At 34.3% G+C, this 16,530-nt stretch overlaps 3 protein-coding genes across 3 annotated transcripts; 1 reads left to right on the forward strand and 2 right to left on the reverse strand.

Annotated features, from left to right (window-relative positions):
* Positions 1-709: 709 nt before the first annotated feature.
* Positions 710-1,300, reverse strand: LOC124924524 (histone chaperone RTT106-like). Its single transcript, XM_047464549.1, has one exon. It carries the CDS (start codon positions 1,298-1,300, stop codon positions 710-712), a length of 591 nt encoding a protein of 196 aa, XP_047320505.1.
* A 2,612-nt stretch (positions 1,301-3,912) lies between these two features.
* On the forward strand, positions 3,913-8,525 carry LOC124926135 (mediator of RNA polymerase II transcription subunit 18). Its single transcript, XM_047466310.1, has 6 exons — positions 3,913-4,074; positions 4,524-4,605; positions 5,376-5,475; positions 7,135-7,192; positions 7,273-7,629; positions 8,120-8,525. Exons 2-6 carry the CDS (start codon positions 4,570-4,572, stop codon positions 8,223-8,225), a joined length of 657 nt encoding a protein of 218 aa, XP_047322266.1. The 5' UTR covers positions 3,913-4,074; positions 4,524-4,569; the 3' UTR covers positions 8,226-8,525.
* Positions 8,526-11,396: 2,871 nt separating this feature from the next.
* Positions 11,397-11,885, reverse strand: LOC124924525 (secreted RxLR effector protein 161-like). Its single transcript, XM_047464550.1, has 2 exons — positions 11,695-11,885; positions 11,397-11,607 (listed from the first exon to the last, which is right to left on the reverse strand). The coding sequence occupies exons 1-2, from the start codon at positions 11,883-11,885 to the stop codon at positions 11,397-11,399; spliced, it is 402 nt and encodes a 133-aa protein (XP_047320506.1).
* Positions 11,886-16,530: the final 4,645 nt, after the last annotated feature.

A 16,530-nucleotide genomic window follows, 5' to 3' on the forward strand; every position in this document is an offset into this window, starting at 1 on the left:
TATGCACAAAGATCGTGGTCGTACCGAACTGGTAGAGCGCCGAATATTCTTCTGGAACTGTTCTTTACTGAACACGTAGTGGGAGGAATATTCGCATACGTGGCATTCATTCATTGGATACAAATAGCTGGCGTACCGGTCTGCACTGGTGAGTGGAGCAGGAGTAGCGTACAACTAGTTGATCATGGGTAGACGGATGTTAACTTCAAGCAGCTGCTGAAGCGAGACATTAGACGTGCTATATTAGACTGCCAAGTCTAAGGAAGTTAGACGCCCACGTCTAATAGAGAGATCCATTAGACTACAAATTCTAATGGAGTTAGACTGCACGTTTAACTACGTATCTGTTAGACTACACGTCTAACTACGTATCTGTTAGACTGCACGTCTAACTACGTATCTGTTAGACTACACGTCTAACTAGCAACACATCTAATTAGTCTGTTTCAAACCAAGTCAAACTTAACATATTTAGATGCACCTGCACAAAAACAATTAGACGGCTTAGCTTCATTCTTAATCAAAATTTTACTAATACATCATTAAAATAACGTTAGTCAAAATAATTTGACCCAACATCCTTCTTCTTCGTGGCCAAATCTTTCTTGTCGTCCTTCTTCAACTCAACCCACTTCTTCTCCAACTCTTATATCTTCAATGCCTCATGCACCCACTTCAACTCAAGCCTCTCATTCATCTTCCTCTCCTCCTACGTCAACTCCAACTCATCGTCATCTTCATTCTTCTCCAACTCATTATCATCTTGCTTCTTCTTCAACTCCTCAACATCTTGCTTATTATCTTGCTTCTTCTTTAACTCCTCAAGCCTATTCTTCTCCAACTCATCATCATCTTGCTTCTTTTTCAACTCATCATCATCTTGCTTATTCTTCAACTCATCAAGCCTACTCTTCTCCAACTCATCATCTTGCTTCTTCTTCAACTCATCAAGCCTCTTCAACTCCAACTCATCATCGTCTTCCTTTTTCTTCAACTCATCAAGCATCTTCAACTCCAACTCATCATCATCTTCCTTTTTCTTCAACTCATCAAGCCACTCCTTCTCCACTAAATCAACAATCTTTTGTTCCTTTATTTCCCCTAATAATGTGATTATTTGGTTGAACATAAGACGTTGATCCTCTTTGATGAGCTTCATTTCAGTTTTAAGCTCATTTATATTCTTTGTCAGCTCCTTTACATTCTTTGTCAGTTCATCAAGTTTGGCATCAGTCTGAGCTTCAGTCACTCGATTGGGTGCACTAGATGGAGAATTGTCTTGGTTAGTTTGAGGAGTCATCGCGAATGGACTTGCCGAGTAGACCGAGAGGTGTCTTGGCTAAATTCATCATTAAATGACCTCTCAGTCCTCTTCCTCTTGGCTAGTGTAGTTTTGGAGGGATGTGGATTAAATAGTCTTCTCCTCTTAGCTGCCGGTTAGGGAGTCCTTTCATCTTTGGGAGTACTTTCATCTTTGGTAGTACTTTCATCTTCATTCTTTCTCTTCCTACAATCTAGTTCAAAGAATTCATCATAAATGTAGCCTTCTATATCTTCAAAGTCCTCCCCATAGTACTTCCTCTTCTCCTTATCAGACTCATCAATCTTTAGGGCAAAAAGCCCGAGGAACTGGACTGTGACTCTTCTATTACATTACATAGCAGTGAAAACATTGCACTTCAGGAGGGCAATGACTATCTCCTAAACGGTGTTGCTCTTGGAGGCTCTATAGAGCAATATCCATGGGCATATATGCTCTTCTCGCTTGGTGCTATTAGCGACATCACAACCGCTTTCCCCTTCCAGGTTTCTCTCTTGGTCAGATATACCTCCCGGAGATGTTTCATGTCTTTGTCAATACCCTTCAGGGTTGCTCTGAAGGACACATTTCCCCATGGAAATTAGAGGACATCTCTATGTCCTCCACCATGCGGAAGATTTCCAAACTTACCCTCTTCCTATTATTAGATGCGAAAAGATACTAGTAAATCAGGTATATGAGCCCCATCTTCCATGCATCCTCCTTATTAGAGCATTAAAGGAAATTTGCTTCAACCTCTGTCACTCTAACAATCATTTTACCCCCAAAATATTTGCGGACAAGGGGTAGACATTCTTCAACGTCCCTATTTTCCACCACAGGAAATCTACCAATGTTGAGGCCTGTCACTAAAGAATATTCCTTCATGCCCCGGCAGACCTCCTCAACATTTACTAGGAACCTTATCTCCTTCAAATTTTAGCTTCTTTTCCTAATCAACATCTGATGGAGTATTGTTCCTGAGAAAAATACAGCCGGGGCTTTGAATATATACTGGAATTGGGTTTGTAAAGCCCTATACATAAGATCAAGGTTATTAAACCTCTCATTTATCTTTGACAAGCAGGTGCTGACAGATTTTCATGAAACACGGCCAGGAAATTTCTCAATAATGGATTTGGATTTGGTTTTGGTTTTGGTTGGTGCCATCTGCAAAGAAACAATATGTTAGACTAATGAAAACACAATATACTTCAATGCAAAGTGAAAAGTGTATTTTACACTGCGTAAATGTATTTTGCGTCGGCACAATTACAATTTGCGTCGACGCAAAATGCAATTGTGAAGATGCAAAATGCAATTGCGCAGACGCAAAATGTAATTGCGCAGACGCAAAATGTAATTACGCCGACGCAAAATGCAATTGCGCAGACGTAATATACAAATTCACACCATTTCAAACCATTCAACATTCACACATAATAATTCTTCCCCTAAACCTAAACCCTAAAACCATTTCATACTCACTCATCATGTATGCAAGAGGAAAACGATAGAAAAACAAAACTCACCTGAATATCATTGAAGACGTCGGCTGAAATGATGAAGACGTCGTCGGGGGAGGCGTTCCGGCGTCGCTGGGAGTTGTTGCCTGCGTTGCTTGGGGAGTTGGGGGAGTTGCTGGTCGATCACGGTTGGCTCGGGGGAGAAGAAGAGAGAAAGAAGAGGAAATAGAGGGGAGCCCAACGGTCGGGGGAGGGAGATAGGGAAACTGAAATGAAGAATGGAAGGGGGAATGAGGGAAAAGAGGGGAAATTTTATTAAGGGTAGTTTGGTCTTTTACCATGGGCAAAAGGTTATTTTTACAAAGAACATTGGGGCCGATCACTTTTAAAATTAACATCTTTTGAGTGTAATTTCATCAAATTTTCCAAATTATAAGGTTATGTCATATTTTTACCGTAAAAAAATATAAATTAGGTCATAAATAGTGATTTTTTTTTAAAGTGGACTTCAACCAAATTATATTTCTTCCGTAATATCCTCTCCGAAAATAACTATCTCCTTCATATTACTTTTTAGATTACTTATTTAAAAAATTTGATATAAAACTTAACAAAATCCTTATAATTTTAGAAAGACCAAAACATGTGTTAAATAAATCATTAATGTCATATAAAAATTATAACACCTAAAAATAACTAAAATTATATTTTTCAACTAATAAAAACAAAGTAAATAAATAATATTAAAACCCAAATACAGTTATCAATTAATTAATTTTTTACATGATTATTTGATATAAATATTTGAAAAGCACTTATTTTGTCTATACAAATATTATTTTTACAGTTGTCATAATTGTTTTTAAATTAGACCAAATTTTTTTTTTAATATGATTATATATTCTAAACATAAATAATAAACACTTTTGAAGAATTTGCATACTAATTTGTAATCATGTATATACACAATACTTGTTTTTATAATATATATAAGTTTTTATTTAAAAACAAAAACATAAAATTACTACCTTATTAAAATTGACAAATAATGATATGTTATGTATAAAAAATATGAAAGAAAATTAATTATATTATTTGAATAGTTTTAACTCATTGTTGCTCCTTCACTTCTCCTCTCATGAATTAGAATTTTGACCTAGTCTTCTTCTTCTTCAATAGTTCTTCACTCTTCAAACGGCAAACGTCTCACTCTCACGATCTTCACCATTCACCAATTACCTCAGGGAGACGGAAGCACGGCTCATTCTCCGTCCATCGGTCTAGCCGTCATCCAGCCTCCGGCTCTAGGTACCATTTTGACACTCACGTATCATTTCATCTACTTACGAGTGAGTTTCTGGGCGTCATTATAAACTAAGCATTGGATATTCGGATTGATTGCTGAATCTCTTCTTTTTCTTAACTTGTTAACTGTTAGTCTCATAGTTTATGTTAGATTAAAAACAAAATAGGATTTAGGAATTAGGTTAAATGCAAATAATGTGTATGCTAATTGGGTAAGAAAAGAAAACAAAAACCGAACTTCTCATGGGGGCACGCCAGCGCTCCCGTCTTTCAATTGAGTTATTATTATAGGTAGTTTATCAATTATCACTAAGATTGTTTATAATAGCCTTTTGGTATTAGGGTCTTAACATGGGTTGATTTGATATTCTTATACCCTCTTAGAAGGGAATCGAAGTTAATAGCTATACTTCTCTGATCAGATTTCGTTGGTCTTCTTCTCACTTGGCCAGGTCTTGATTCCCAAACAGTTGGAGACATTTTGGATCTGAAAATACTATGGAGTGTGTTGTTCAAGGAATCATAGAGACGCAGGCACGTAGTAAATAAAGTTTTTTTTACATAATATTATCTTCTGTACATTCATGTTAGAACTTAAATATTCTATAGTTTGTTCTATCTTGACTTAAGCATAGCTTCTAGAAATGGCTTCAGAAAAACTATGTTTGGACCTTATTAAGTTTGACCGGTATGGTAAGAATCAGACGGAATGGCTAGGTTTAGCAGTTTGATAATTGAATGGGGATATTAAATAAGTTTCTACAAGCCACTTGATGTCTCTCAAGAGATATGGGATCTTCTAAGGTAAGATTGGCAAGTCGAGCTCAAGTATGTTTAAAAAGAATGCTGTCTTTGGTAAGCGACAACTTTTTGAAGTAGTGGACACAATCGGATGGCATGGTATCGGAGCACCTTCTAATAGACATATATCTGTTTATTTTTTGTTTTTTTTTGTCTCGCTCCCTATTAGAATATGAAAAAAACCCGTAAGAAAACATTGTGACATTATTCTATCAAGAAAAGTACGAAACATATAAGTTTTTTAGGCCAATGGATTAAGAAACTCCATTTTCTGCATTATTTCTTTGTTCAAATTGAATTATAATAGGCTATTATTTGCTGTAAGATAGTTCTTAGTTTGTGTTAAGATAGAGAATTAATTGATGAAGTTTTGTATGGTCAGCAGATGGGATGGTGGTTAACAGTTTCCTAAGGTTCACAATTTAAGTTTCTTAATTAGGTTTTTGTTCCATTTTATTGCAATTTTAGCATTCTCACTCTTGACAAAATGTGATTTCTTGCAGCATGTTGAGGCCCTTGCGATTCTACTGCAAGGTCTATGTGGAGTTAATAAAGAACGCTTAGGGATCCATGAACTATGTCTAAGAAGTAGTCCAAATCTCGGTAATGTTCTGTTTTAGTGTGATACTGATGGATATTATAGATTGTAAGAGCACCTCTGCAAAACTTCTATTTGGCTGCAAGTTGACTTGCATTTATTGGAAGCTCATAATACTCATCTATGGTCTGGTGACTTTGTATTCTGTTAAGTATTTTGAAAAGTTAAAGCTTGTATTAATATGATTGTTTTGAACTGCGACTTTAATTATTACAAGCAATTATTCGAGGAAAAGAAAAATAAAGAACTTTGAAGGATAGAAGTTACTGCCTATGAAGCATAAAAAGCTAAAGAAAGAACCCAAACAAAAACCAAAATAACCACCAAAAGGCCAAAGATACTTATACTTAATAGAAAGCAATTCTTACATTTACAATTAAGCCCCCCTAACACATTGCTTTCTATCTAGTATTACCATTAAGAAATGTTAACAGTTTTATTTCTCATTGATTACAATTTTAGATGATTCAGGAGGGCTGTAATACCTTGAAATGTTTAACCTTGGATAATGGTCTACAATGGACAATCCTTGGTTAGTGTTTCATATTGAAATTTATTGAATTGACTAGGCTTTAATCATCATTCATCACCTTTCCCTGCCCCAATGTTGGGTTCTTGATTCATTCAATTCATCCTTGTTGCTTGCCTCTTGACTTGAAACTCTTACTACTTCTGACTTCTGTAAACTTTGCCTTGGTTATACTACTATTTTATGCAAAATTGCATTTTTTTCTCAAAGGGTGCTAGAGAACTTGTTTGATCTTTGGATCATTTAGAAAATTTCTGGATTATTTTGGAAAAAATATGTTTGATGTTTGGTTTAAAAATCATATTATTCAGGTTCATTTACCATTTTACCCTTGCCTTAAATTTCTAGTAAATAAAGTTTTAGAGAATGAAAGTATTTTAGTTGATGATTTGAATGATGGGATTGAAAATCAAATCCTTTAGGTTCACATCAAACAAGCCCTTACACTGCTTTCCGTCTTATATCTTGGCAGTGGTCTTCTTACCTTGGACATATTGTAGGAAGAGCTATACTATAATCTGAATAGACTTGATGTGACCAGAATTTGTATGCTATTTTTGCATGGAACAATTACACTTTGATGTTATTTGTAGAAGATGATAGTGTAAATAACATTAAGTTAGTTCAGAGTTTTAATAGATCTTTCCAAATCCCTATAAAAAGGTAACCTTCTTGAAAAGACTTCAGACGGAACAAAACCTATACCTGATTGCATTTGTTTCTAGTTGCAGAATTGCATCTTGTATTTTGGAAAATCATCAAATAAATGTCCTTTTCATCCCCTCACCTCAATCTACACTTTCTTTTTCATTTGGCTGTCTGATGTAGGATTTTTTTGAAAAGAAAATCATTTTTTTGATGAAAAGGGGATTATTTGGGTTAAATGACTAAAATATCCTTTGTATTTAATATTTTATTATGTTATAAAATATGTGTAAGTATTTTAATTGGTGATTTGATTGATGATGGGATGAAGGTTCCCTTAATCAAGGCCTATGTTTGCTGTAGAAACCTTGGGTTAAAATTTCAAAATTATTCTCTACTTAATTGTGTTTCCAGATGCATCCTAATTTCCATCTTTATTTGATGGAGCCATATTTCTTAAAATTAATGATGTCCAGACTCCAATTTTCAGGGTCTGTATCGTCAGAGGTACGACTATTGTGTGATCTGGAACAGCCTGAACCAACATGGTAAATAAAATTCTGTTAAAATTGATATTGCATTTATAAACAAAAATTTAGTTGTGGCCATGGGTTTTGAAAATCTATAGGACCATACGACACATTGGGGGTGCAATGAGAGGTGCCGGAGCTGACCAAATCTCAGTTCTTGTTAGAACAGTGGTAGAAAGCAAAGCAAGCAAGACTGTGCTTAGAATGTTTTATGCTCTGGGATACAAGCTAGACCATGAATTGTTGAGGGTTGGATTTTCCTTCCATATCCTAAGGGGAGCTCAGATAACTATCACTGTTTCCTCAGTTAATAAAATGCTGAAATTGCATGCAACTGATGAAGCGGTTCCTGTCACACCCGGGATACAGCTAGTTGAAGTGACTGCCCCAGCATCACCCGAAAATTACAGTGAGGTTGCCGCAGCTGTATCATCATTTTGTGAATATCTTGCACCGTAAGTTATCTTCTATTTCTCTTATATAAAGCTCTAAGAAATCCTTTTGTGGAAGTGGTTGTGGTCATAGTTGTGCTAGCTTCCTCCAGATAATAAACCCTGGTTTAAAAAAAAATAAAGCCCACAAGATTAAATCCTTATCCCATCATCGATCACTTAATGAATCCCTTATCCTCATGGAATTTTACCATTGTAGAAACACAGGCTTCTGCCTTGTCAAGATTAGACTTATACCTTGTTTGATGAAACCCCTTATCCCATCATCAATCACTTATTGAATTAAATCTTTCAATTATCAACAAAAATACCAAATTATCCTTTATATTTTTTATAACATTTTAAAATATTAACAAAATATATTTTAGTCATCAAAGTAACTCCAAATAATCCACTTCTTCATCTAACAAGATATTTTCCCAAGAAAATTGGATTATTTTGAAAAACCCTAGATCAAACAAGCTCTTATAGATTCGATGTTTTTGTTCCTCAGACTGTTATACTTGTCAAAACCTGGTGCTTCAACTGGAGTTGTCCCTACTGCTGCTGCGGCTGCTGCGTCTCTAATGTCTGATGGTGGAGGTACTACATTGTCGTAGGATCAAGAGAATCTCTGAGAAGTTGATGGTCAGCAGTTGGTCATTTCAAACTGAAGTATTAGAGCCTTAGGTAGGTTTCTCTTCTTGTTTTGTTAAAGAATTTAGATATAAGCATGGATTATATTTCACCTGAGTATATACCTGGACAAACAAATTATGAAAATCATCATGTAAAAACTTCTTCTACCAATGCTGGTTAGTCTTACAAAGGACCTCACTAGTTCCGTATCCAAATTAATTAACTAACTAAATGTTTTATCTTTTCCAGTTCATTCTTAATGTTGGATTTGCTTTTATTCATTGAGCTTTTTATGATGTTGAGATCCAACTTTACACTAGTTTTCTCCTTCTCTGAGTTACTAGTAACTAAAAGAAAATCTCATGATATTTCTGAAGACTTAATGATATTTAGGCTCTTAAAGTAGTGACTCATATCTCAGTATCTTAGTGGTAGAGTGCAATAACTCAAGTCCTTAAGGCGGGGAGTCTTCACGCCGTGACTATTCACAAAATATATATATTTAGGCTCTTCTAATATTCTTGAAACCCTGCAATCTTATCTTGAATCATTAATTTTGCTTTTATGCCTATTTTTTTAAAGTGTGTTTTAAAAATCCCGTCTTCTTCTTCAGATTCTCCAATAACTGGTTCTCCTCTTCAGCTCAAACTTCAGAAAAGCCTCTTCACTCTTCAATCTGGTGTTCTTCTTTGAGTCTGATAGAGAGACTCTCTTCATCTCTCAATCAATCTGCTCACTTCTAGTCTTTTTCCTTCAAGAGTCTCACCTTCTTCCCTTGCTTTCAGATCTCAATCTTTTGCTCGTCTTATATAGTCGTTTGTTTCAGAGGTGGATGCCTCAAATCAGCAACTAGGGGAGTAAAACAAAAGATTTGCCTGCAATAATTAAAGGCTTGTTTGAATTTATTGAATGTAGCATATATTGGATTTAAAGGCTTGACTATTGATGTTTTCTAGGTAGTTTGGTATTTTCAGTTCAAACCTTAGAAATAGGAAAAAGGTTATTTTTTGTTTAGTTTAGTTGTGGGAAGAATGGTATTTCTTGGTCTAATTTAATTACAATCTTTACTCCAATTTAATTCGATTAATAGTTTTATTGTTTAGTTTAGAATGTTCATTATTTTGTTTAGGTTGTAGTTAAACAATTTAATTTGTTTAGTTAGTAAATATTTGGTAAAAGTACATTTCTCCAATGTAAAAAATCTTGTGTTCTTACACAAGCCTTTTTTCAACTTCTCAAAAGTTAAGCAAATGGCGTTGCAAAATACAGATTTTGGAAAACAATGTGAGCATAATGTTCTTCATTTTGTCGGTCATTGTTTGAGCTTCATTTCCCATTGATTCGACATCACAATCCGATCTCAATGCGTTATGATGAGGACAAATCTACATATTTTGGTTAGACCAAATGTCTAAAATCAAATCTAAAACACATAGGATAATTAAATAATTGAACTTTCTATAGCTCAAAGGTTTTTTACTTTATGTATTTAATAGAAATATCTTGGAAATGATTTGTAAATTAATTTAAGTTGATTCTTATCTCACAATTTGTTTTATTTTATTTTGTATCACATACAAATAACAAAAATCAATTAACTAAAACTAATTTAACTGATTTCACACATAACACTCATATTTATTATAAATAACATTCATAAATGAATCCAAAATTTATCTCATTTTAAGGTCTTAAGGTACTTGGTAAATTTTCATTTGTGCGTGACCTATTTGTCTCTGAAGCTTTGGTTGATCATAATTAATTTAGTTTTTAGTTGATTATAATTATAATACACAATCATGAAGTACTTTTATAAAAAAAAAACATTCACGACTTTCAATGGAATGAAAAGTTAAATATATTAACTTTGTTATAGTATATAGAACTTGTTTCTACTATACAATTTTGAATACTATTATCATCATCCTTATTCTCAACTCGTTATTCATTACTCCTTTACTTTATTTTCGGTTGACAATTAATCAATTCAAGAATGATATGGCCATAGAATACGAGTAGTTTTTCAAACGTACGTCCTTAAGTATACATAATTCTTGTTACCGATACAATAGTATACATAGTTCTTGTTACCGAGATACAATAACGATGAGTGCATGATTCACATGTTTCTTCTTACAAAAAGAACATACACTAACCTATAACTATAAATTGTTTAAATATATAAATTAATAAAATATAATAGATTTCACAGTTTTATAACTTGTATCATAAATATTTTTAAAAATGGGACAATGAATTAAGTATGTAGCCCGTAAACACACTTAAACATTTAACTAGGCGCAGAAATTGCTGTCTAACGGGTTCAAACTTAAGAACTTAGGGGTTAGTATTCACCTCTTATTACCGTTAAACTAGAAGAGGAGATATCATAAATATTTTTATACTTAACCTATCTTGTTATAACGGATGCGAGAACAATGATAATAATAATAATAATAATAAAAGACAGAATGAAAACGACACCCGATTTAACGTGGTATCTAACAAAAGTGTTGACTAATCCACGGGCAGAGCCACTGAAAAATATTCCACTATAATCGTTAACACGGATTACAGATACTCAATAATTCAAGAGAAAACTAACACTCAAGCCCTTTATTTATAGGGTCAGGTCAAGACATTTTTCTTGCTCACTTCCTATGTGGGACAAACACCCAAAAAGAATATTCTAGGCAAATAAACCAACAAATCTCCACCTTGACTTGAATATTTTCCCAGATAGCCAGATGCACCAGATGTACTTTAAATACCAGATGTGCCAAATGCATTATACTGAATGCCCAAATAAACAAAACAGATACATTACACTGAATGCCCAGATGTGACCTGCTCTGCCTCAGGCCTTGCCCCTTCAAGGGCAATCAACAACTTCTAACATTGAGCAAGTTCAAACAATGTTGAAACTTGCTCTGCGGAACCGACTTGGTAAACATATCAGCTGGATTGTCTGCAGTCCCCACTTTATTTACCTTGATCATCTTCTCACTTCTCATAAAATGGTACCTCACATCAATGTGTTTTGTTCTTTCATGGTGAACGTGATCCTTGGTTAAACATATTGCACTCAAACTGTCGCAGTACACTGAAGCCTGATCGTGGTGTAGACCCAAGTCACTAACCAATTCTTTCAATCAGATTCCCTCCTTAGCAGCTTCTGTCAAAGCCATATATTCTGCCTTTGTAGTAGACAAAGTTACTGTCGGCTGTAGAGTAGCCTTCCAACTCACAACAGAACCACCAAGCGTGAATACATAACCGGTCATCGATCTTCTACTATCTACATCTCCAGCATAGTCAGAATCTGAGTAACCAGATACTAGACACTGACTATCACTACCATAACTGAGACCAATATCAGATGTACCCCTAAGATAGCAGAAAATCCTCTTCACTGCTTGCTAGTGTTCTTTACCAGGGTCTCCCATGAACCTACTGACAACATTAACAGCATGTGCAAGATCCGGTCTAGTGCAGACCATAGCATACATCAAGCTTCCCACTGCACTAGCATAAGAAACATGTGACATGTATTCCTTCTCCTGAGATGATTTAGGTGCAAATACTACAGACAAATGTGCATTTGAAGCACTAGGAGTATCAATGGGCTTAGTAGTAGCCATTGCAAACCTCGATAGAACTTTCTGAATATATCCCTTTTATGACAAGAATAGATTCTTATGACTTCTATCTCTGTAGATCTCCATTCCTAGAATTTTCTTAACAGCACCTAAATCCTTCATTTCGAATTCTATACTGAGTAGTCCCTTCAACTATTGTTGGAATCTTTGCCTAGAATATTCTTTTTGGGTGTTTGTCCCACATAGGAAGTGAGCAAGAAAAATATCTTGACCTGACCCTATAAATCAAGGGCTTGGGTGTTAGTTTTCTCTTAAACTATTGAGTATATGTAATCCGTGTTAACGATTATAGTGGAATATTTTTCAGTGGCTCTGCCCGTGGATTAGTCAGCACTTTTGCTGGATACCACGTTAAATCGGGTGTCACTTTCATTCTGTCTTTTATTATTATTATCATTGTTCTCGCATCCGTTATAACAAACTTGTATCAGAGCTTCAGGTTATTCGATTGTTTGTTTTTCAATTGAGATGACGTAATGTAAGAATCAAGACGACAAGTTCAGAAGGAGAAGACAATGTGGCAAATCAAGACGCGAGCTTTGCTGAAACAACAGGGCTTATGCAGGTCGCTGAAGTTGTCAACAGGAGCATAAATAACCATTGATATTGTCATTCCGGAGGAGAAGATAATGTGGCAGATCAAGATACACGCTCTACTAAAACAACAAGGCTTATGGTGTTGCTGAAGTTATTGGTAGGAGCAGAACAACCGTTAAGATTGTCAATCTGGAGGATAAGATAATGTGACAGATGAAGATGCGGGCTTCACTGAAACAACAAGGCTTATGGGGGTCGATGAAGTTATCAATAGGAGTAAAAAATAACCGTTGGGATTGTCATTTAGAAGAGAAGATAATATGGCAGATCAAGATGCGGGCTCTACTACAACGATATGACTTATGGGCTTACTGAAGTTATCGGTAGAAGTAGGACAACAATTGAGATTGTCATTCTGGAAGTTCAAGATGCGGGCTCTACTAAAACGATAGGGCTTATGGGGTTGCTGAAGTTATCAGTAAGAGTAAACAACCATTGAGATTGCCATTCTGGAGGAGGTGAATACGTCAGAACCATTCACCTATGAAGATATTGTATTTGGTTTTAAAGTTGCACAATGATTTACAACAATGCGAGTATTCAAGTCAAGGTGAAGATTTATTAAGTCGACTTGAATACTTGGGGTCAATAAAGGAGCTGTTAAGTTGTTTTTGAGACAACTCTAAATCTAGAATAGAGATGCAGTAGATCATCTAGGTCATCTCGGGCATTGACTAATGCATCTGAGTCATCTCTGACATTTACTAATGCATCTAGGCTATCTCTGGAATTGACTAATGCATTTGGGCCATCTCTAGCATTGACTAATGCATCTGGGTCATCTCTGGCATTGATTAATGCATCTGGGCCATCTCTGGCATTGACTAATGCATCTGGACCATCTATAGCATTGACTAATGCATCTGTGCCATCTCTGACATTGACTAATGTATTTGGGCCATCTCTGGCATTGACTAATGCATCTGGGCCATCTCTGACATTGACTAATGCATCTGGGTTATCTCTGGCATTGACTAATGCATCTAGGACATCTTTGATATTGACTAATGCATCTGGGCCATCTCTAGCATTGACTAATGCATCTGGGTCATCTCTGACATTGACTAATGTATCTGGGTCATCTCAGGCATTAACGAGTACATCTGGGTCATCCGGCACTGTCGAGTTCTTCTAGGCCATCTGACACCGTCGAGTGCATCTGGGTCATCAAACACCAGTGAGTGCATCTGGGCCATCCATCACCGGTGAATGCTTTTGGGCCATCCGACATCGGTGAGTGCTTTTAGGCCATCTGACACCGGTGAATGCATCTGAGCCATCCAGAACCGGCGTGTGCATCAGGGTCATCTGACACCGGCGAGTGCATCTGGGTCATCCAACACTAGCGAGTGCTTCTGAGCCATTCGACATCGGCGAATACATTTGGACCATCCGGTACCGGCGAGTGCATTTGGGCCATCTAGCATTGACGAATGCATCTGTTAAGTTGTCATATGAAAACTCTAGATCAGAGAGAGGAGATAGAATATTTAGGCATTGATTAATACATTTGGGGCATTTGAGTGAATTCAAGTCAAGACGGAGATTTGTTGAGATGTCTTGAATTGATGATGCAAGGAAAGAGAACATTGAACAAAAGGAAAGTATATCTTTTTGGTGTGTAATCTTGATTTAAGGAAATAAGATTAACACAAAAGGAAATATGATCTTTTATTATGGTAATATAACTAGGAAAATATTGTGATAATATTTTGGAGATTATTTGCCAAAATATTGTGTTGACCTAGTTGAAGACTATTTAAAGGTGTAGTCGGGTACTTCAAAAAGTTGAAGTCTTTGCGTTGAGAGCATCGTTTCCAGTCCCAATTCTGTAACTGTTAGGGTTTTGGAGGACCGAGTGTTATATAAACTCGTGTCATAACCCTAGTTTATACGGTTATAATCTTTGTTCTGATCTCCTAATAAGATTTTCTCTTTCTGGTGGACGTAGCCAAGTTTTATCTTGGTGAACCACGTTAAAATCTGTGTCGTTCTTTATTGCTTACGTTATCTCACGCGTTCCGTTATAACATATCTTATACTTTAAATGATTTATATTAAGAAAATTAATTTCCACAGTTGCTATAAATATATTTGAATGAATCAAATGAAAATGCCTTTATAATTAAAGAACATATATTCATTTAAATATTCTGATATGAAAGGGATAACTTTTAAGCATCTATATATAATGTTCAAGAATGATCTTGAACAAGAATAGATAAAAAAAAAAAATATATTCATTATGCTTTAGCCATTTGAAGCATGATCTAAGCTCAAGTTTGCACAAGACCTTGCATTTGGTATTGAAGTGTTAGGAAAATAGCATAGTTAGCTTAAAAAATAGGGTAATTAAGATACTTAGAAGAGTAAAGATTATATGCTCATGTCATGCCTAGTCAACAATTTAAAAGTGATTGGCTACTTAGACTTTAGACTTTGTTGGTTGAGTTAAATCTTCAAAATAATAAAGGATATGTTTTTATGCTAACTAGTTTATTGGAGAAGTGTAAGCTTAACATTGAGTGCAAATTCTACTATGGAGGCTCAATTTATATCTAGTTATGGGGTCCTTTACATGATGGATGGTAGGAGAGTTTTATTCTCACACTTAAAGTTGTAAACTATATTTTTAAAATGTTAAGGTTGTATTGCGATACCTTATTTGCTTTGGTTTTTTACTAGTAATAATAAAAGTGGGAGTCGAAGTAAATATACTCAAGCCGTAAGGAAGACAATAGAACTGGAACGGAACCAAACCTAGTTCGTAGTAAACAAAGACAAGGCAAGGGAGAAAATGATTTAAGAATTTCAAGTAATTTGTAGTTCGAATCAGACTTAATTCACAATTTAATTTTTTTTTATACATTTATTGGTTTAATAAAAACTTTTGTTTCAATTTAATATTTTTCATATTACTTGTGCACAAAGAGAAATATCTCAAAAAATATTATTCAGTTTGAACTAAGAACTTAAGTGGTTTAAGTTCGGTTGGTATTGATCGGTTAGAATATCGGTTTTGGCCGAACAAGGTCGTGTCGGTTTTGTTTGTTTGATTAGTTTTATTTATTTATCGCAAAACATTAAATTTGTTATAAGAAAAATAGTAACTATAATAATAATTTATGTATAAATCAATTAAATGTAAATATTCTATTTTACATATAGAAAACATTATATTGTTATTATTATATATTTTTGAACATGTATTGTATTTTAAAGATGTGAGAATATTAAAAGAGAATTAAGTCTCAATTTTGTTTGTAACTAAATTATACCTATTTTCTAAATTTTGAGTTTGTTTCAACATCTACAAAAACTATGCGTGATTCGGATGATTTAATTCGATTGATTTTTGATTCAATTTTGTTAACGTAACTTAAAATAAACATACTATTTATGAATTAAGTTTAAAAGTGAAAAGAAATTACTATCTTGTAATACATTAAAGAGATTATATGTTTAAAATTAAAAAATTTGTTGTCATAATTTATGTATTATATTTATATTAAGGTGAAAAGCTAGTATAAAATCGTTAAAAATAAAAAAATCGAATCCAATATTGAACAAATGAAAAGAGCAAGAATTCAAATATTTAATCAAATAAATAAAATTTTATAGTATGTGCAAATTAATTATTGAGTAAATACATATTAAATTATTTAAGATTTACATAGTGTTGTTTTATATTTTCAAATAAGTTACACTTTCCATTAAGATATTATATAATGTTTTTAATTATTTAATAAAATAATGTTCATTATTCATATTTACACTACATAATTTTTAATTATTTAATGACAATAATTTAATATTAAGTGCTTATAAGTCTGTTGATCAATTATGCTTTCGCATATGATGATCAATATCGGAATGAAAGGGATTCAAAACTTGTCCTATAATAGTTACTTTACAGAACTATTATATAAAATTAATTTAAAAAAATTCAACAAATAATAATAATGCCCTTAGTTTGTATTATAATTCTTCTTTAAGAGTTCATAGTGGAGTGTTGCTAACCAATTATTTA

Source organism: Impatiens glandulifera, chromosome 2 (assembly GCF_907164915.1).
Source record: "Impatiens glandulifera chromosome 2, dImpGla2.1, whole genome shotgun sequence".
NCBI classification, from domain to species: Eukaryota; Viridiplantae; Streptophyta; class Magnoliopsida; order Ericales; family Balsaminaceae; genus Impatiens; species Impatiens glandulifera.

Bases quoted from the DNA above. Each gene is read 5' to 3' on its own strand.
- LOC124924524 (XM_047464549.1), bottom strand. From the start codon at position 1,300: ATGACTCCTCAAACTAACCAAGACAATTCTCCATCTAGTGCACCCAAT.
- LOC124926135 (XM_047466310.1), top strand. From the start codon at position 4,570: ATGGAGTGTGTTGTTCAAGGAATCATAGAGACGCAG. The intron at 4,606-5,375 runs GCACGTAGTAAA...GATTTCTTGCAG, and splicing joins AAGGAATCATAGAGACGCAG to CATGTTGAGGCCCTTGCGAT. The intron at 7,193-7,272 runs GTAAATAAAATT...GAAAATCTATAG, and splicing joins GAACAGCCTGAACCAACATG to GACCATACGACACATTGGGG.
- LOC124924525 (XM_047464550.1), bottom strand. From the start codon at position 11,885: ATGGCTACTACTAAGCCCATTGATACTCCTAGTGCTTCAAATGCACAT. The intron at 11,608-11,694 runs GTTCATGGGAGA...TATTGGTCTCAG, and splicing joins GCTGTTAATGTTGTCAGTAG to TTATGGTAGTGATAGTCAGT.